General features: G+C 38.9%; 1 protein-coding gene across 2 annotated transcripts in view; it reads right to left on the bottom strand.

Annotated features, from left to right (window-relative positions):
- Positions 1-21,683, bottom strand: part of cntfr (ciliary neurotrophic factor receptor) — a 209,471-nt gene that overhangs the window by 15,589 nt on the left and 172,199 nt on the right. For both annotated transcript variants that reach the window (XM_054612685.1, XM_054612684.1), the window contains 3 exons: positions 15,025-15,142; positions 13,647-13,813; positions 6,424-6,587 (listed from right to left, as the gene is read on the bottom strand). In XM_054612685.1, the coding sequence (XP_054468660.1) occupies positions 6,424-6,587; positions 13,647-13,813; positions 15,025-15,142 (449 nt within the window). The remainder of the gene's footprint in view (positions 1-6,423; positions 6,588-13,646; positions 13,814-15,024; positions 15,143-21,683) is intronic.

Here is a 21,683-nt window from a genome sequence, read left to right as displayed (position 1 = left end):
ATTGTCAGATCTTTATGAGCTGTAGTGACTTCCATGTTTCATATGGTGACTGCAATGTTCATTCTTTTCAAACTTTATTGGCCATGAGACACAAGCCCCCAGTGTATGCACGTGCCCAAGGATTGACATGGTGATACAGAAATCAATCGAGGCCGAGAAGAGGTCAGTGGCCCAATGAATCTTAATTCAACCTTACACAGTAAGACCTCCAAAGCACCACAAATAGATAACACAACTGCAATCCGGGAAACACACAAGGGATAAGAGGACGCTTTCATTGATGGGTGACATGTATGACCACTCTCTTTTTATATTATTTTCTAATGTCTTAGCCTCCTTCTCATTTATTTAGTTTTTTCTACTTCCCTTGTGGCTAATACACTTGATACAAAAATATGATTTATATAAAATGATGTACAGTTATTCTTTATTAAATTCTGTCAAAGCCAATAGACTGCACAACCAGCACCAAATCTACGGTATGTGTCTCTGCATGTACTTAATATAAAGAATACAATTCAACTTTAATGTATTTTGACAGCAGAGCTAAATGATGATAACTTTCCCATGTGACAGGACTGAAACTGTCCGGTGTATGTGTGTGTGTGTGTGTGTGTGTGTGTATGTGTGTGTGTGTTAGAAAGATTTGATAAATGATCTGTCTGTGGCAGTGTCCTTTAGATGGGATGTTTTCCCCAAACAAGGTCTAAACATTTATCATGTGCACCCATAGATACAAATGGATGGCTTGAGAGATGGATGGTTAGATAGCTGGCTAAATGCATGGAGGGAAGGGTGGATGGATGAATGGATGAATGAGTGGGAGACGGTCTACAACCGTAGATTGCTGAGAGGGAAGAAAGTGGTAGCTAGCAGACAAAATAGGAAAAGGGGTAGAAAAAGATGAACAGGACGGAATCAGAGCCTCTGTTTAGCTTTTATGACGTTCACTGCCAAATTATTCAGTGTCAATATCTGCTTTTCCTTCGCCGTGATAATGATGTTACACAAAAAAACACACATTGAAAAATAAAAATAAAGAAAATATGAGGAACTAAAGGGAAAAAAGAACACAGGTGCACATGTACGTACATACAGTATATCTATGTTGTGATTCTACATACATTTACACACACACACACACACACACACACAGCTCCTGGTTCACTATTGATTCATCTAAGTGCTTGCAGGATGAAAGTGACTTTTGGCAAACATACAAATGCCATTACTACATGGATGCACAAACGGAGAGATAAAGAAAGTGAAGAGAAGAGTGATAGAAAAGGAGTGATGAGGGTGAAGGAAATTAGAGAGAAGGAAAATAATAGAGGCAGAAAAAGGGACAAAGAAAGTGAGGTGGGAGGTGAGAGAGATGGATGTGAGAGGGGGAATTCAGGATGTCAGACAGAAGGACAAAGGGGGAAAAATGTGGGATGAATAAATGAATGAGGGGCTAAACCGTGTTGACAATGCTGACACATATTCCAACTCTGGCCGCTCCATTTGTTTTTCCTTCTTTTTCTCTATGGATCCATGTCTGCGTAAATTTTTCAACGAATATGTGTAGGTGTGACAGTGCATGAACAGCCTATCAATGGACAATGGAGATATACAGTGTGGTTCTTCGCACGGTCTGCAAAAATCTCCTTTATCTCTCTTTATTTATTTTTCACTTTTTGGCAGACTTTTAGGACTTTTTTTTCAAGGGAGCTTTTTGTGCATGTGTTGAATGTCTGTAACATAATATGGATAATCTGTGACTGTATGTTTTTTTTTCGTTTCCACAAACACACTCATGCAGATGCATGTTAGAGCGCCTGGATAGCATTGGCATGTATATTAATGTATGTATTTGGAAGAACAAGAACTTGTGAGTGTGTTTGTGTGCACATCTGTACTCATGTATATGCGTACCAGCTTTTAAGAGCGTGTATGCATCTTTATGTGCACGTGTTCCTCGCTTTCTGTATATGGGTGTTTCTGTGACTGCATTGAAACGTGTGAGTTTTCAGTTGAGTTCAGCATCACCCCCCTAAGGGCAATTACAGCGCACCAGATGCAGTTTCATACCACAGAGAGAATATTGAGCAATCTGAAATTGTTCTTATCACAGTTACTGGACCATTGCCTTAATTGCAGTGAGAGCTTGAGTTCACGTCTCAGTGAAGGGAGCGAGAGGGCGGGATGGAAACAAAACAAGGCCATGTGTTTTCATATGGCGATTATTTCACATCTTTGATAATCAACTCTCTAACTCTAACAGATTTTACTGAATTACAGGAGTAAGGCCTGCCACGTTATGATTTGGACTCTATGAAGCTACAGCATAAAGGAAATAAATCACAGTTTTTATGGAGTGGATGATCAGCGTAGCGAAGGATCAAATGAGCCTTTTTGACTACTCACTAACTCAAACAGGGATGATAGCATGTACTGTTGCATCATTTGCTTTTCTTAAATTGAAGGCTGTAGCACACAGCACTAAATGCATAAGTAGTAGAGGTATGGTGGCAGGGATGTGCCTATCTGGGGAGAAAATGTGATGAAATTGCCATTCTTCTGGATCATTGATGTACATGGAAATAAGACTGTGGTGTATTGTGAGGATGTCAACCAGCATGATGCATTCTAGGTTTCAGTGTCATATATTTCCTCCTGAAACTGAGCTTATCTTTGCTGACTATCTTAACATTCTTGGTCAATCTAGGTTTCAGTTCCCACCAGTAAATAAAGTAAGAGCCAACTGAATATATAGGTTATGTCAGTTATATTATATTAGTTAAATCTTTGTAATTGGAAGACCAAGGTCTTAAATTGGTCTGAGATCTGAGGTCTCTCCCTCTCTCTCATTCTCTGTTTCACCCTCACTTTTATGGCTTAACATATTCCAGAAGTTTTTGTCTCTTTTCTTCCCTTGAACCATTCATCTATCTACCTTTAACTTGAAACACCTTGTAATTAATAGCTTTTTACTTTCAATGTACTTTTTATCATCGTATGTCACGCTTTCATCTATTTATCTGTCTTTTTGAGGCTGACTTTATAAAAGTATTTCTCTTTTTTTTCTCTACATACCTCTCATTCAACATTCAATCTTCTTCCATTTTTTTTATAATCAAATAAATCTGAGGCTTCTATGCTTTATTAAACACAACACCTCAGTTTCCTTTTTGCAATCCCATTCTTTGTGACTCATCTGGGGATTGTCAGCCTATAACTTAAGTCCAAATGCTATCTATTAATGTCCATCTCACTTATATATACTGCTTCTTTCTCTCTCTGGTCTCTCCAAGAGTCTGCTATTCATTCTTTTTTTTTCATTCATCTCTACTTCAAAACTTTTCCCCATTTTCCTCCTTCTGTCTGAATCTCCATCACTCTAAGTATCTGGGCCAGTCATCCCTTCATTCTGCAGCAGGATGGATGGTTTCCTCTAAAGATCAATCTGATCACACCAACGCTTTCATTTCTAACTCAAAACACATTTCAAAATGTTACACGTGAAAGCCATTCTCACCCAGCTCTGCTGTCTAACCACATTTAAGGTAAATTCCTCAGCAATACTCACCACTTCAATTAGTATTCAACTTCTGAGGCTATAATTAATGAAGTTTATTAGGGGCCATTTTATTTTGGCAACCTCATTTAACTCCACCTAATGATTTATGTCAGAGCTTTAAACCCAAATGTTTTCCACAACAGTGCTACCATAGTCATTAAGTATGCAGTCTGCAGTATATTCTGCCATGATCAGCTCTAATGGCAGCAGCCACTGACAAGCTGCTATAATCAACAGATATTTATAGAGTTGTCTGCTCATAACATGGCAACAACATTGTATGTCAATATGAAAACAGCACATGTAATGGTATGCTGGGTTTGTTCACAGGTATTCAAGAACGGCAGACGTGTTAACATGCTAGTTTTATGGCATATCTGATTTGTTCTGTAGCATATAGTCTAGCCTACAGAAAGGAAGGGAATGACTGTAACGACCATTAAGAAGAAACAAATTCAGGGTCTGAGAATCAGACTAAGTTGTCATTTCGCTGCACTTTGACAGTCTGACACTGTGTTCATGTTGGACAATTATATATCTATTAACAAGCACTCTCTGCAGCATTGAGGACAAACACTGTTAGCCAAGTCCTCATAAAAGGGGCAGAAGTGCAACGATGAAATGTTCACAGTACAGAAGTGGTTCCCCCTTATGAAAACCACATTTTCTGCTGCAAAAATTAAAAGCATTACCATGGAGACATCCATCAAAGAACACTGCAAAAGCTGAAAAACCCCTGCGGTTTTTCAGCTGTCATCCACTGTACTTGTGTAATTTACAAATTATGAGTTCTTACCCAATCCAAATATTGACTTAAGGTTTCCCACCTTACAAGTTACGCACCAGTTCACATATTGATTGATTAGTGTTGAGGGCGCCAAGAGGAACTAAGAGTGTGTGTCAGGTTTAATCATCAGTATATACCACAAAGATCTGAGGTGTAATTATGACTTTCTTCATTCCAACTGCTGTGAGAATGAGAAAGAGAGACTGAATGGACATGTGTGTAGATAATAACCGCATGTCTTCACACGTGTGATTGTGTGATTAAAGGTCTGAGCATAGATTTGTTCTCTGAGGCCGAATTAACATTTTCAGTTTGAAGACTTTGTTTGAACACCTAAAAAACAATTCAGTGGTCAATAATATATTCTATTCAATTTATTTTGAATAGCCTAAATTAAGAAATCTGCCTAAAAGGGCTTTACAATCTGTACACATGACACCCTCACAACGGTAATGGAACCCCCCAAAAGTCTTTAATGGTGAGAAAAAAAAGGAGTAAAACTTTTGAGAAGCAGGAATCAGCTAATGCTTGTACTTGATAAATCACTTGTAACATTTAATCAATAATTTTAATTGCTGTAATTAATATAAACAATGAGCCCTCAGTTCATTGCTGGGAATGGACTGCAAGAAGCCTAATTAGGAGAATAATAAAATCAAGGATGTCTTGAGGGTTTACTCCTCTCAGGTGAATTCACATCTTTAGTTCAGCAGTGTTTCAATTAGGTGAAAGCAACGTCGAAGATGCCAAATAATCAAAGTGAAAATAATTTGATGTACTGATATTGAACATATTATTTTAAGTTTATTATACTGAAAAAATTACACAAACAATAGATGAAAAAACTACTACGCATACGTGTATGAGCTGATGTAATATTAAAACGAAAGTCGTAGGAAAGAGTGAGAACAAAGGAAGGACATATTGACATAGTGAGGTAATGAGAGAGACACTTGTTGAAGGATACATGCAGGAATGGAAAGAGCGATAGAAACACTGAAAAAGAACATGTGTACTGTACATATAATACGTATATGTGTGTTTTTCCATGTGAGGGTCTGTAACCCAAGTTCCTGGAACAACACCTTTGCGAACCATTGACGAGCACGATAATAACGCTGCAATGTTAGACCTTAGTGGAGGGAGCTTTCATCCCAGGAATCCTATAGTGGACACATGTGCTTTTACTATACGAAGCCCTGGGGGATCTGAACCCACAAGAAACAGTCAGATACAGTAACATACACCAAAGGAGCTGAGCGATTATGTCTGTCTGACTAGGGATAAAACTCAAACAGATACAGGTTGGATCATTTCACATCTAACTGCTAACTGGTCTCAGAGGCATTTCTCTGGACAATAAATCTAGTTTTTTTTTCTTTGCCTCAAAAAATATCCCTATATGTCTATAGAGGACAAAAGAAGAATTTTCATTGTTAAGCGTATCTATCCTGCTTGTGAGAAATTTGCCATTCCCTTTTGAGAAATATTCTTGCAAAAAGGTGAAACTCAATCTGCAAAAATAGAGGGAGGCCAGTCTTTTTCTTTAGAACATCGCTTCCAGAAAATAAATAAGACGTGCTCACCAGAGGTTTTCAAATACCATAAAATGAATCATAATCCAGCAGGTGTTTTTCAATGTTGACTTACAGCTTTCGGTAATGGAGCTGTATCTGGACAAACACTCTTGACCATTTATAACTCCCTTTACTTACTGCATAGTTGTAACATGTGTCAGCCAGATAGTTTTTCAGGGCAAGCTATGTTACTCATAAGTTAGGAGTTCACTTTCACAATGTGTGATCAATGCCCATGTGTTCGTTTTCACTAGGGTTCAATGTGTTGAATCGCGACCTCAAAACCAAATGCCAAACTGTAAGGTTGTGTGAACTCTCTGTTTCTCCCTCTCTCCCATACACACACACACACACACACACACACACACACACACACACACACACACACACACACACACACACACACACACACACACACACACACACACACACACACACACACACACACACACACACACACACACACACACACACACACACACAGCAGAGCTACTCACATGCCGCCACTGCTCTTTGATGAGTGGCCGGTATCGAAGGAAGTATTTCAGAGGGAAGTTGTCGATGTCAGGCCAGGTGGCGGGGCTGTGCCAGGACACCTCCAGCCTCCGGGCGTTGAAACGGATCGGGGTCGCCGTCACGCGCTCCGGGGGGTCCGGTTTAACTGTGGGATGGATGAGAACAATTAGTTAAAGGGCCCCACCATCGATTTAACTCATACAAGTTCCTGTGAAGCGCAGTTCCACCTTAGCTACAATGTTAATGCTGCTAGCAGTCGATTTCTATGTTTCAGGGACTCAAACAGTGATTTTGTAACAGACCTTGTGGCTGCATCTGAAAGCTGATATTTTCGCAACTGAATATATGTTTTTTTATCTGTTCTCGATATGAGGCCAATTTGTTATTGTGCAGTTCTGGAAATTGAGAAACATATGTTTTCGTCCATCTTTCAGTTCAAGCAGTGGTCATGACCACTCGGCTCACAGTTCAACAAATTAGAATATTTGCCGCTCCCCGGCTCGGTACCGTCACAGCTCGCCACAATAATACAGGAGGAGTATTTCTGTGATAATGTGAATACGCCTTTTGGCTTGAGGCTTCAAATATTTGATAGAAAACATGCATTTTAAAACTGGGGACATGGAGTTTGAAACATGAGGGAGGAGGAGGCCAGAGAACGAAGGAATGCTTTTGAGGTGCAATATGCAGAGTTTTTGAATCTAGACTCACACTAGGAACAAAAAGTCAATATATTTGTCTCTAATGCATTTCTTTTTTTATTCCTTTTATAACCTTTTAAGGTTAAGAAGTAATTTATAAAAAGTGTTCCCCTTCTACGTCTATTTCTCCTTATGACTAAGGATCATCATTATTATCATTATTGCATGATTTTCTTAAGGTCACCATGTACTCCAATGGAAAATAAATATTCAGAGCGAGGATGACATTTGTTCATTCATCAGTGAAAGGCAGCGGTGAGGACAAAGACAGAAGCTGAGAATGTTTGAGGGAACTGTTGTGAGGCAGAAGACGAGAAGCCACGGGTCCCTGATGGAAAGGACTGTATAAATGTTGTGTTTCTGAATACCTGTCGACAGAGACACTGAGAGAATTCCATTCAGTGCTTTTCATAAGATATTGAATGACCCAGTCTTTGTTGAATCACTCTCACTAGGGAACACACTGGCCTGCACTTCAGGTACATGAAACCTTTTCTCAGCCAGAGACACATATGATATTACAATAGGGAATGGATAGCTGCAGTAACAACCTAAAGTCTGATAATACACCAAAAGATAAAGTACAAGAGGATGAAATCAATTTGGGTGAAACTCACAGACAGGAGCAAACAAGCAGGCATCTCTCTCAGTATGACCTTCATAGAATGTATGATGAAAATATGAAAGACCGTGAAGATGATAAGAGACGGATAAAAGCAGACCGACAGCTTTCTCCCTTGAGAAAGAGATATTAATCTCATTGTGACCTTCTTCAAGTTAATGTGTAAAAAGATGATATAGAGACGGGAAGAAAGAAAAAGAGAGAGAAAGAAAGAACAGTGCATACAGGCAGAGTGAAACCAAAGTGCAGTCAGTGGAGACTAGAGATCAGAAACTCATCCTCTTTGTCCACATCCGATTTTCTTCCAACAACACATAACAGAAGGAAACATGTGCAGGGACAGAACAAAACAGAGAGAACTCTGTATGGGTGGGGATTCCCAAAGGCTTTTAAAGTGTTCATCTGACTTGAAACAGAGTATGAGCTTTGTGTTGCATGAGTAATGAACACATCCATCTTTTGAAGCACTTCTATTAATACAAGAGCTGAACGACGGAGAGGACTTCAATGAAAAGTGAGACAATGAGAGTCTGAGACTTCACCGACCAAAACAGATTTCAAGAAATTAATCTGAAACATGGGGAAGACCAGATTAATGGGCTCAAAAACTTTTACAGTGTCCATTAAACTTAAAGGAATTCTGCAGGTGATAGACATTAGCCATCTTTGTCAATTCCTGTTCAGCAGATTTCAGCAAAAAATAACAAAAAGGTGGTGTAATGAGGCAAAAAAACCCAAAGATGTGTAATCATGAAGGTATAATTTAATTAATTCCCATTGTTGTGCTTGCCCTGTCCATGATTTGCCCTGAAAACGTCTGTCATGCCTCCCTTGACTATGTTCATTAAAATTTGCGTCCACATTACCGTTCCTCTTTCCTCCTTTCAGTGTCATGTTGCAACAGTCACTGCAGCTCGTTCTTTCTCTGTAGTGATGATGCAAGTGACCAGGTATACCGTAACATAAAAGTCTAATCTTTCAAACAGCTACTTGCGAGACCATTATATTCACTGTCTGCTGAGAGAGGTGGCCAAGAGAGTGGGAGGGAGAGTGGCTAATCTTTCTTTCTAAAAAGAAAAAACAAGTCTAGCTTAAAGGCTGTCCTGGTGGCTAAGACTGTACAGCAGTCAAGCAGTAAAACAGAAGAGATCTGCAAAGGCTACATCTGCACGTAGATGTAGGCTTAGCAATATAGTACACCATCTGAATATGTGATTGTAGTGTTTCTAAAAAAACATTACTGTGCAGCATCTAGTCCTTTTAGTTAATGCAGTCAGGTTTGTATGCATGATGAAAAACAAAAACATCAAGAAACCCTGTAGCTCCTCTCTCCCACTCTACACCAGATTTCCTTCCAAATAAATGGGCTTTTAAAAATAGGGAGCTTAGATCTGCAGTGAAATCTTAGAGAAATAAGTTAAAATCAGTTAAATGTAAAATAAAATCCTTTTTTTTTTTTACTAGTGTTGCTGTGGAGTACGGCATAATAACTCCTCCAGCCACGGTTGCACATTAAGGCTTATTGTTGGACAGTTTTTTAATTATTAATTAATTGCATCTTAATCTACTATACATGAAGTGTGTAAAACGTGCTATTCTATGTACACAAATGTGGATGTACAGTGAATGGTATAGATGTCTTTAGTGATTTTTCTTTTTACTGAATAATAAGCAAAGCATGGCAGTAGTAGAGCACAAACTGGATTCCTTTCATCAACTCACTAAATCAAAGTTACACAAAACCTCCTGCTCACATAATTAAATGACTGGAAGTGGTACATCCTTAATTCACATGGCTGCTGTCCTATTTGTTCAAAGCTACAACAGGCAAAGAGAATACATGTGAATTTTAAAAAGCACATCAGAAAGTTCTGTGTCAGGTTTAGTCTCTTGCAAAATAAATTATGTATGACAGTCATACTGTTGCATATATTCTCGTATCTTGAAAACTAAGACTGCAGGGAGTCGTACTTTACCCGTACCATACCATATGCAATGACTACACTTGTCGACTTTGTTTCTTACGGCTCAGCTACAACAGGGATACAACAATCTGATATCTACCTTGTGCTGTTTATTAATATGAAGCAGATCTGCAGGTCTTCGGAGCATGCTTGCGCCTTGTGGATTTTTATTTGGACGTTTCAAGGGTAATAAATCTGCTGCTGTCCCAGAGACAGTTGGACTTATTGTGCATGGTAGTAAATATTGTGTCTCTTAGTAAATATGCCTCTTAAACTCTGCCAGCTCTAGTTGTGCTATGTTTTGTAGACAATGCTGACCTCTGACCTTCCTTGCTGAAAAATATAACAACAAAAATATATTTTTTAAAATGCTAAATAAATAGTCTTGAACAAGAAATGATCTTATCAGTATAGTCTGGGCTCCTCATTTGAACATCTCAGGGGGAAAAATGAGACAGCAACAGTAAATAGCATCAGGGTGTTGCATTAAAGTATTTTACACTGCTGTTTATCAACCTCTTAACTGAACTTCACTTCTACTGACTGAAGTCAACATTTACTGGCTTCTCCTGGGACCAGCACACACCCCCCCCAAACTACCATAAAGCAATTGCAAATTAAACCTGAATATGAGCACTCCATTTTTAAGTATTAATTTAAAGGATGAAAGTGACAGATGATTTAATGATGTTATAGAAAACCTACTGCAGCTACATTCCTCCTTTGAAATTAGGTTACAGTAAATTCATTTTAATCACAATGAATACATAATGTGGTACTTAATCTTGCTCAGGTGGGCTAGCGTCAGAGTTGACAAAATAAATCGGTGTAAATCAGTGTTAGAAGTCTTTACACTTAGACAAGATCAGTCATTGTTTGATCATCTTGGCACAGGAAAGCTTTAAGTTATCATTTGATGAGTGTGAAACTTCCTTGAGGGTTGTCTTTGTAACTGTACCCAGAGCATGCGCATGTGAGGACACACACACACAAACACACACACAGTCGCTCACACACACACACACACACACACACACACACACACACACACACACACACACACACACACACACACACACACACACACACTCTCTTCTAATTTCATCCCAGCTTTGGTCGGATGAACAAGGACAGTTGAGAATCTTCTTACTCCCACTCAGAATTCAGAAGTGCACCAGGAAGCATGAAATTGTTTTATTTATTTACGATCTGCCTCGTTGTCCCTGATAATGAATGTGGCTTACAACTTAGAATGGCATGAAAAAGACTTTCAACAATGAAGGAACAAGGAGGAGATGGGTGGAGGGGAGCGACGAGGGTTGAGAGAAGGCAAACTGTTTCAAACAAAAAGTTAGAGAATAAATGAACAGAGGGCAAGATCACATCGACACCACTTTTTGTTAAATTTGAAAACTATGTTTTTTGTTTTAGGCTTTCAACTAGCAATTTCTAAAATGAAAAACGGATAATTTCATATGGTTTTTGTGTTCAAGTCTGAATAAAAAAGAGGGTTAAAACGAGGTTCTTTCAACTCTCCCCGTGATCAAACACAACAGCTGCATTGTGTTATCAGTTGTACTGAAAAGAAAAGCAGGCGATAATGTAGAGCATTGCAGGCAAAGGAAGCAAGATTTAGCCTGCTAAGACCAGGGTACCTAAAGTCTACCGAAATAACATGGTGATAACATACCATTTAATTGTTTCCTAGCTGCAATTTGACTACAGGATTTAGACAAAAAGAAGACAACATTTTTGTTTTTTGTAGGCTTAAAACATAGACTGTATATATAAGAAGTGGACTAAGTCCAACCCATTGGTTTGTGGTCTGCTGCTTTGAAGCCTCAAGTCTGCCATCTTGGTTTTTGGGCATTGCATCAGCAAGCGATTTTTAGGAGACGAAAATGTAACAATTAAGTTTTATATATGAAAACACAGTGTGAAAGGCTTAAAGTTGTAACATGAAAATACGGACAACTTCCACACTGGATAACGCTGTGGTAGCAACCTGTCAATCACAACGTAGCCCCGCCCTAAAGAATACCCTGCTTTATCGTCTATTCTACTCTAAATGGGACCATAATTTACTAAAGGAACATCATGCTGTATTGAAAGGGACTTGAAACTAGTGTGAAGACCATACACTTGTGTTTAGAATGTTTACTGAGGTAATAAAGTCGGGTCATTTTCTCATAGACTTCTTTACAAACTGATTTCTTTTTGCAACTTTAGGAATCGCCCCGTGCTGGCTATTAGAATAAAATGCATGGAATAGTTTAAGGCATTTCAGTATTGGCTTCACTTTTCAGAATCAGAGGTCGCTGCCTGGCCTAAAAGCAAACTTTAAGAAATAAACATGAAAAATAATTGTGCGCCGGACGACATTTGTCACACAAGTGGCATTTTCACGTTTGAGAAGATGTGGCTCGAGGAAGAAGAAGCAAAATAGGAAAGAAACAGAGGAAGAACAAGTACAAAGTCACATGAAGGGCATGTGTGCATAAAAGAGAAAGCAGAGGGAAAGAAAGGAGCAGTGGGGTGTTTTGCTATCACAAATAGTTGAGGGATATTTCCTCAGCCAAGGCGCTAATCCGGCTAACATTAGCATTTTCATGAGTCCTGTGTCCGGGGCTTGGCAGAGCATGTCACTGCCTCATTTGGTTACTTATGTATACACACACGTACACACACACACACACACACACACACACACACACACACACACACACACACACACACACACACACACACACACACACACACACACACACACTCTCTCTCTTTCCTTTTCAATACCTCACCCTCTAGGCCGACACACTCCCCACAGTCGCTCACAGCCCCATTGGTGTCTGTGTGTGTTTATGCGTCATGCACACCCATATCGCGCTCTGAGCAATACAACAGTGCTGAGGACTGCTGGCAGCACCTTATCTATTAAAGTACTTCTCATTCCTTCTTTAAAATGGATTTCTCCTCTTCACTGCTTTCCAGCCTGAGTCGCTTATGAATTCTAAGAGTCTTGCTATTATTATGTAGCCTTCTGCAGCCTAAGTGCATAAAAACTTCAGAATCCAAACTGCATTTCTTTTTCGAACTACTTACCACATCAATGACGGTTATAATTTGAAATAAAAAGCCAATGAAGTAACCAACTTTTCTGGTTGATTCTTACATTTAATATGACAAAAATGTGCTGCCACTGCAGCTGGTGTTTGGATTATTGGACACTTTCAGTGAGAAACCAGACCTTTGATTTGTGACGGTCACATCCCGTCTAAGCCTCAATTAAATACTGTTTGCTGCAGAAAAGGTTCAGAGGTAGCATGTTTATTATCTAGTGCCTTTGGTAATGACAGGGGTGCACAGTCAGTGGGTTTCTTGCTAATGGACTATGTTGTTGGTTAAAGCAACAACAAAAAAAAGCTTTGCACTCTCCTTTCAGCTGGGTGACATTTATTTGGCCACTGAAATTCCAATTTTTCTTTGTCTTTCTGGCACCAAGCATAACTGTGTGTGCAACAAATCTCCAAAGGGAACAAGAAGTCAATGAAATCAGTCATCTGTGGTCAAACAAATGCATTAACATTGCTCAAGGGGTTGGCAACCTCGAAGAGATGCCTTGACACTCTGAATCTTAGTCCTTATTTTTGCTGCCAAATTCTTGTCAATATGTGTGGGAAAAGGATTTTAGATTTGTCCCTGAACTAAGTTCAAATCAAGCACCGCTTGTAAACTTTAATGAAAAGCGTTGATAATAGGCAGCCTGAATGAGTTAGGAGGAAACTGAAATTATCTTCTAAAACCTCTTCAGTAAACATTAGTGCTTCACCAGGCACATGTAACATGTTGTATTAAATTTGGTAAAAAACGTGAAATAGAACACCACAACATAATAACACTTTACATGGAATATATCTTACCTATACTGGACTCTTCAAAAGAAATTGTGGTAGAGGCTTTCCCCAAGTCATTGACTGCCGTCACATTCACTTTGTAGGGGAAGCTGGAGAAGACCTCGGGAAAACGTACACGACAGCGATTCTTGTGGTCTGGATCTTTCTGCACCTCCAGTGAACGCTGGTTATGTCTGAAGAGGAGAGGACATTTAAGAGTTAGGGGGAAGATAGAGTAGAAAAAAATGTAACGAGAAACAAGGACAGATGTGAGAAAGGTAGAAGATGGTTTACTTCAAGTTTTTAAACTGTTGATTTTCACCTCCTCAGTTTTACTATTTGTTAATTTTTTGTTTGGTTTTCAGGCCTAAATAAGCGTTTATAAGTTTATTTCTCAAGGAAATTACAATCCTATTTAGTAAGTCATATAGTTTCTTAGGGGTAAAAAGGACAAAAAAATGCTCTTCAATAGAATTTGGAGCTTTTAGCATAGAAATAAAGTATCCTCACTCAATATGCCACCTGCTGACTGTCCGACCTGGACACTATAGTTACCAACTACTATTGATGTGAGTGTCTCCATTGTCCCCTTCATCTATACTTCTCTTTGTTCTCCCTATTCCACTACTCAACATTATTCAAACAGAATGATGTCAGTGTTACAACAGTAGTGAAGGCAGAGTCCACCTGCTGTGGCGTGAGCTGTGGGACTCTGTGATCTGGGTATATCAAAGAGAACCTGAGGGAGACGGATCTGCTGGGTCTCCATCCACACAGTCTCTAAGGTCTACCTACTGCTGAAACATGCCCGTATGCCCGACGATCGGAAGGGGAGAGATGTTTAACTACAGGGTAAAACCAAAATGATTTTAGTTTTTTAACAAACCCAATTAATAATCTCAAAACGCACATTTTGGGCTCTGGTTGCCTTGATATTTGTGTGTTATTTTCACTCAAAAATATAGTTGAACAATTAAAATAAGTAGCCTACAAGTTTTTTTTTTGTTCAGTAAGGGCAGAAATAGGACTCCTTCAGCACTAAAAGCATAGTTTTTGATGGTAAAATGTTTCAAATCATACATAAATTGGTGCCTTGGCCAGACATAAAAATAATTTCCAGAATGCATCAAATAGCAAAATTATAGATGTCCCTAACCCCCTTTGTCTCTTTGCGTCTTCAGCGCTTCGCCCCTCTTTTTCAGGTAAGAGAAACAGACCCCTAAAAATGTCTGTGTTTGTCCCAAAATTGCCAATTTTTAAAAAATAATACATACGTTGTAGTAAAACTTTAAGTCATATCACTTAATGTAAGCTTGGTCTTTGCGTGACACCAATATATATATATAGAGTGACTGAAGCATGCAATTCCAAAAGTTGCACCCAGACACAAATCAAATGCACTCACTGTACGTCCACTTCAAAGGTAGTGGGGATGTACGTCGGGTGCAGTTGGTGCCAGCTGCAGTAGAAGCCTTTAGGGTAGGTGTTGGATCGACAGGTGACTGTGGGCTCCTGGGGGGGAACTACAGAGAGAATAAAAAAAAAACAAGACATAGGGAAAAACAGTTAACTAAAATATACGGTACATTATATAATTAAGATCAAGGCAGAGTTTGACATAGAGACATTCAGAAAAACAGAGACATACCAAAGAGATATCAGGGAAACACAGCTCACATTAATCAAATGCAAAGCAGCTGCCTTTAATTACACATTTCCTCATTGAATTATTCATTCTCAATCAAATATTTCACGCATACAAAACGTCACTGTTACTCACCGTAAATTAAGTTAGGTCTCTGGTTATGTTTTATAAGATATGCTTTTAATTTATTTAGTTGTGATTGCTTGTGTTTGTGATATTTATTTTTTTATTGCACAAATAAATTGAAAGTCATATTCATTAAGAGGGAGTGATTAAGATTGATTATATATATTCAATTTGTATTGAGAGACCATCTTGTTACCACAGTGTCAGGTAAGATGCAACACCGGATTCAAATCAATGTAACATTCATGCTCATTCTGTCACTGAGTGAAAAGCCTATCTGCTTCCACATGTTTTTATATAATGTTTGCAGCAGTGTAAAATGTTGCTACTGCAGGCAATTATTTAGAAATGTACTGTGTTCACATTGATTTTTGTCCCCTAAGGTGTCTGAGTGTTGGATGTACAAGAACAAGTGAACTGAAAACCTTGTTTTTTTTCTGTAACAATTCAATCAAATTTAAATGATTTAAGAAAACGACTAAAGCAGAAGTTGATGGTGAGCAGATCTGGAGTAACTGGATAGACAGAGGAAGAAAAAAAAAAGTAAAGTTGGGAGGGAAGATGGTCTGTGGAGAAAGGAAGGATATTGGAGTGGTAGAGCAACAGAAGAATAAAGGAGGTTGGCCAGAAAAAGTGATGTTGCGCCAGCTCTGGCCTCCTCCAAGATTAGTGTCTTTTCTTCACGGCTAGTCAACCGCGCACTCGTCTACCACTCCCTCTTTTATCCCCACAGCTTCTAACCCTTTCAGCCTTTTTTATCTCTACTGCAGATGACATACAGTGAGTGTACAGTGTGACATCACAAAAACACATTTCTTTATGTAATATTTTACATATAAATCATTTTCCATCTCTGTATTCTGTTCCCAAATTCACCCTAATTTCTTCTTTATCTTTTCTAGATCTAAATTGCAGTGTTTTCAATTCACACATGGTGCTTTGTTGGTTAGTATTTCTGCAGTATAACGCTTTGACAATATATGGGGCTAGCATTGGACTTTCATTATTAAATATTGGATAGCAGCCAGTAAGCATTATATACTCCTGATAAGATATGTTGACTGATAACAGCGACATTCACACAATGTGATTCTTCATTTAAAGTCAGTAATGTACACCAGAGCTGAATGGGTGGGATGGGTCATCCTGTCTTTAAGAGCCACTAACCCATTCAGTGTGGACATGGGAAAAACTGCATGAGCTGCTCAGTGGAGCAGGATGTCTCTCCCCCTGTGGGAAAAAGGATAGCTCCCAATGTTTTTGTAGAACAGGACTGCCAGGGTGTGGCAAGAAAGAAAGGTAATGCTTTAATAGAACAGTGATTGAAAAGAGACCTTACCCTTCTTTAAGCAGCATGTAGAGAAATGAACTACTTCAAATAATCTTTTTAGCTTTTTTCAGTAGCTCTGACTTAAATCCAAGGGACGATGAAGATTTTAAGATATGTGACCCTGAAATGGGAATGATAAAGTAATGTTTGAGATTGTATTATAAATGTCCTTTCAACAATGGCCTGAATGTTGATCGACATGTAATGACATAAAATGTTGCACAAAGTAGAGTAAAAGTATGTATAATAAGTAATTGGCTCCACATTGGAAAGTAACTGATAATATAAACACAAGGAACTGTGCATACCAGAAGTATTTCTTCCTTACACTAAGACATATAATACATTATGAGTATTATATGGCACTTACAAAAATATATTTAATAATTAAATAAATAAATACTTTCATTAAAAAAATATCTATTTCTTAAACTTTGGATAACAATAGGTATGTCCTCGCTTTCACCACCATTTAGTTCAGAAAATAAAGTGAGTGAGATTATAAGTTAATCATTTATTCAGTAAATTTGTTAGAATTATTTACAATCTAATAAAGGCTAGGCCATCATGAGCACAAAATTAGTAAAGTTAGTTATACTGTTGACCGGAGATATCCTGATAGCCAATCAGAAACAAGTATTTTGTGGCAAAAAGAAGCAACAGGCAAAGTGTTTCAATGTGGGAAACAATGAACAGTGGAGAAAAAAACCTGAGTGGAAAGGCGATCCCTCAGGAGGGAGGGAGTTACAAAAAGCAGATGGGACAATTCACGGCTAGATCACATGTAAGTGCCGCAATGTGTTTTCTTTTGGCAGCTCAATTTATCCAACACATCTCAAGTATTCCTCTCATCACTGATGGTTATACAGGTCCATTTTTTTTTTGGAGACATTATCCTGTAATGCTTTGTAGTTTCAGCACTAAGTAAGTGTGGGGTGGTTCAGCCTTTTTTTGTCTTTATCTCTATCAGCTTACTCTTGGATGCTGAAACTTATCTTTTGTATGAAAAATAGTTTTTTTCATGAAAAACAGGAATATGAGTTATCCCATATTTTTTTTATATATGATGACTCAATAAAACAATAAAAAACATTTCAACATATTGCAGCAGCATCCAGTCTTATTATTTTTGTAATAGCGATATCAGAACATTCCTCAAGGAGCATTTGGACACACACACATATCCACGCACACACATGCCCACAAGCAAGAGGTAGAGGCTTGATTGGCTGCTAAAGGGTCATTTCAGAGTCACACACAATAAGCTGTGTTTAAGCGGTCACCACGGCAACTAATTAGCCTGTCAATAGCGTCAACGATGAGGTGCCAGGGACGACATCCAATCACACTCAATTAATCACAGAGACTAATTGAGGCCATCTCAATCAATTGGCTCCTCATCTGAGAGCTTCAGTCAAAGTCACAGACACACACACACACACACACACACACACACACACACACACACACACACACACACACACACACACACACACACACACACACACACACAAACAATGAGAGCTGCAGGTATTCCTATCGGCTTTTGAGAATTAGCCATGATCAATCAAAAAAGCCGATTAGGAAATTTGGAGAAGTTCAATGATAACATTGCGGTTTTAGAGAGAAAAGCAGCAGAGGGAAGGTGAAGGAATACAGGCGTTAAGAGTACGAGCATAGGTGTGTGTTTGGAGTGGTTTGTTTGAACTCTGGAGTGTTAACTCCTTTAATTTGGTTCATCTTGCCACGTGTGAGCGGCTTCAATCAAACCGCTGCTGAGACTTTGAAGTGCAGTTCACTGGCAGAGCACTGTAGGGCTCCTCCAAGGGGATTGAAGTGTGTGCTTTGTTAGGAGGGAGAACCTGATCCGAACCATGAATACTACTGTTAATGGCCCCCGTAACATTAGGGTGTATGTGTTCAAGGCGTCAGATGATGACATCTGAACGCCACGGTTTAGAAATAGAGCATAACAGAAAAAGGCCAAATCAAAAAGCTGGACTGATGCTGATACAAGTAATCATAACTTTGCCCAATAAAGTTATTTGAAAGTCCATGTGATTTAAGTTTACAAGCCCTTGATTGCTTGAGTAAGTGAGTAATTGGTCAGTTAGATGAAATGTCTTAGAGCTAGCATTTAGCTGCCCTTTAGATACAGTGTGAATTAAGTGCTGCTTTGAACCTTTAAGATGGAACTAATAAAACCAAATAAAGTAAACAAAACGTTCAAGAGGAAATACATTTGTTGGGTCAGTTGCATTGTTTGAAATGTCAGAGGAAAGAAAGAAGGGAAGTGAGGACAAAATGGTAAAGAGGAGGTGAGGCACAGGGACAAGAGAAGAAAAAAGAAATAAAGATTAAGGCAAATACATAAAAAAAATAACAGAGAGAAGACAGCCTTCTTTCATCAGACGCACGTTCCTGTGCACATGGCGCTCAGTTGCCTCAATAACCATTAAACATCAAAGCTGTATTTACATCTAATGAAAACAGAGGTTGAAACAGGATGGAGGAGACGGGGGAAGAGATAATGTGCCTGTACACAAAACAGACAACAAAGACTGTATGGATATTAAAGCACATAAAACAATAGCTCTAATTAAAATGTCAATGTGCATGTTCTTTATTGGTGAACCACCTCACCTGAATCAGTGGCAGACAGGCCGCCGCTCATGAATAAATGTTATTTGAATTAGTGCACTTTCATCATGTGGTTTGAATTGCTAAACACTGAATGTGATTTTGAAGATGCCCTTTTGTCAGCCTCGTGAAACACACACCTGCAAGTGTGCACGTGTGCGTGCCCAAGTGCGTAATTAGGTTACTTTTAAATGGTAATAGGTCAGAGACACAACTTACTGTAGACTGTGACTCATGAATACTGAGACCAACAAGAGAAGAAGAGGGACACTTTATATTCATAAGACCGCAATTACAAAGCAAAGCAGATAAATCTATACATAAGCCTTCGATTGGCACCTAGCTTTAAAGCAGACATTTTTTTAAATGCAGTTGATCTTTTTGCAGTTCCTAAACACAGATTTAAAATGTTATGTTTTTTTATTACACTCCATGACACATTGTCGTTGTTGTCAGACCTTTGACTATCCATCTGAGGACAGATAAGCCTCTGGCGACAAAGCGGCTATATTTCCAGGGTTCCGATGTAGCCAGCGGATATCCGGCCCAAGACATCCTTTCCTGTGTGCTGCTCATTATACACAGTCAGATTAGGAACTTCAGATTGTAGAACGGGTTTAGAGATGAGAGACAACGTGTATGACTGTATCGTTTGACAAGCAGCCAGTTCAAAAGCTAATTTTAAACCAATTAAAAGCTAAATCATCTTCAGACATCACTTTGTGCTATCCACTGTTTACCTGCGTCCAACCAAATCCTTCTCAAAGGAGGACTACAATACCACTACGACTACAATACTACTAAATATTCTACATGTGAATGCAAAATCTGTTCATAGAGATTGATGGCTTACATAAGTGCATAAAAGTTCAAATAAATCCTGCAATGCGCGTAGTCACACCAGCTAGTTGTTGCACCACTCACTACTGTGTTTTGCTCTAAATAAATTGATATTGCAGTTCTTTCTCCATCTTATTCCTACCCTATAAGCAATGCTTTCTCTTCTTCAGTGCCACTATTCTAAACCTGACACACAAAAATTCTGGGACTTGCTTAAGAGGATCTTTATCGCAGAACGGGGCGCACTAACAGACACAAACACAGACGCAAGGATGATGAGGGACAACGACATCCAGTGGCCCTGGTTGCTAGGCTGCAGACGCTGTAGTAATTGCTATTTGGTTGTATTAGTAGCCTCCCTGTTGCTTTGTGTGAATTGTCTGTATGCATCACTATGTGTGTGCGCACGTCTTTCTGCGCCCGTGTGTGTTTGAAGTGGATTCTCTTGCTATGACAACAAGAATGAATGCCTTTTCTTCCAATTTTTCCATTCATTCACTTTTTTTCTCCATGTAAAATCTTCAGCTTACGATGTTCAAACATTCTGGAGCGTTTTTGGCCTCGACAAAAACACAAAATTACAAACTTTCCTGAGTTCGAATCCCTATTCATGCTGTCTTTCGCTTATCACTTCCATGATGAGGAGTCAATTTGACAAACCACAATCTTTGCTGAACCCAGTTTAGTTTCTGAATAACAAACCAAGGGACTGACAATAGATAACGAAATCCATTCATCTTGGAGTCTGTCTGTCTATCCATCATGCACATCTCATTTGGTTTAAAAATCACTTTCCTCATATTAGAAACTCTTCTGTGAAGATGTGGTTCCTCTTGGAGTCTGTGCCGCTCTGAATGGCACAACTCGTTTAGGCAGATGGCTTTGGTCTCTGCTTGACTCAGCCTGCCAATGCCGGGCTCACTGCCTTTTAGATTAGCCTAGTCATGTGTCATGGGAGAAAGAGGAATGTAAATAAAACTCTACGACAAAGTCAAAGAGAGACGGAGACAGAGACGCTGTGGTGCCTTTTTGTCCAGACCAGCTGTCGTGGCTAACTGTAATGTAATTGTGGTGTAATATATTTTCATCCGGTGCTCTGAAGCTATCCCAAAGCATGAACGCACATGTGTGTGTGCGTGTGTGTGTGTGTGACTGTGTAAGATTAGTGCACGTGTTGTAATGCAAATATGCAATTTACGTATAACTAATTGAATTGAAAGTGCACATATTTGTCTCCACAGTATGTGCACTTGCATGTGTAATTAAAACGATGTGCATGTCTGAGTGCCTATTATAATAAATATATCGGAAGAGTGCCTTTAAGCCATTAGCATAAACTTTTGTTTCCTTTGTAGTAGCATTGCTTTGACTGTACATCACTTTATATCCATTTGCCTAAAAGTCATATTTGACATCTATGAAAACTTTTGGATCTATAGATTTGTCTCAAAGACTTAACAGACATGCTCTGCATGTATTTGTG

This window comes from Anoplopoma fimbria, chromosome 14, assembly GCF_027596085.1.
Source record: "Anoplopoma fimbria isolate UVic2021 breed Golden Eagle Sablefish chromosome 14, Afim_UVic_2022, whole genome shotgun sequence".
NCBI classification, from domain to species: Eukaryota; Metazoa; Chordata; class Actinopteri; order Perciformes; family Anoplopomatidae; genus Anoplopoma; species Anoplopoma fimbria.
Note: the sequence above shows the minus strand (reverse complement) of the source record. Positions and strands in the feature narration are given on the sequence as shown.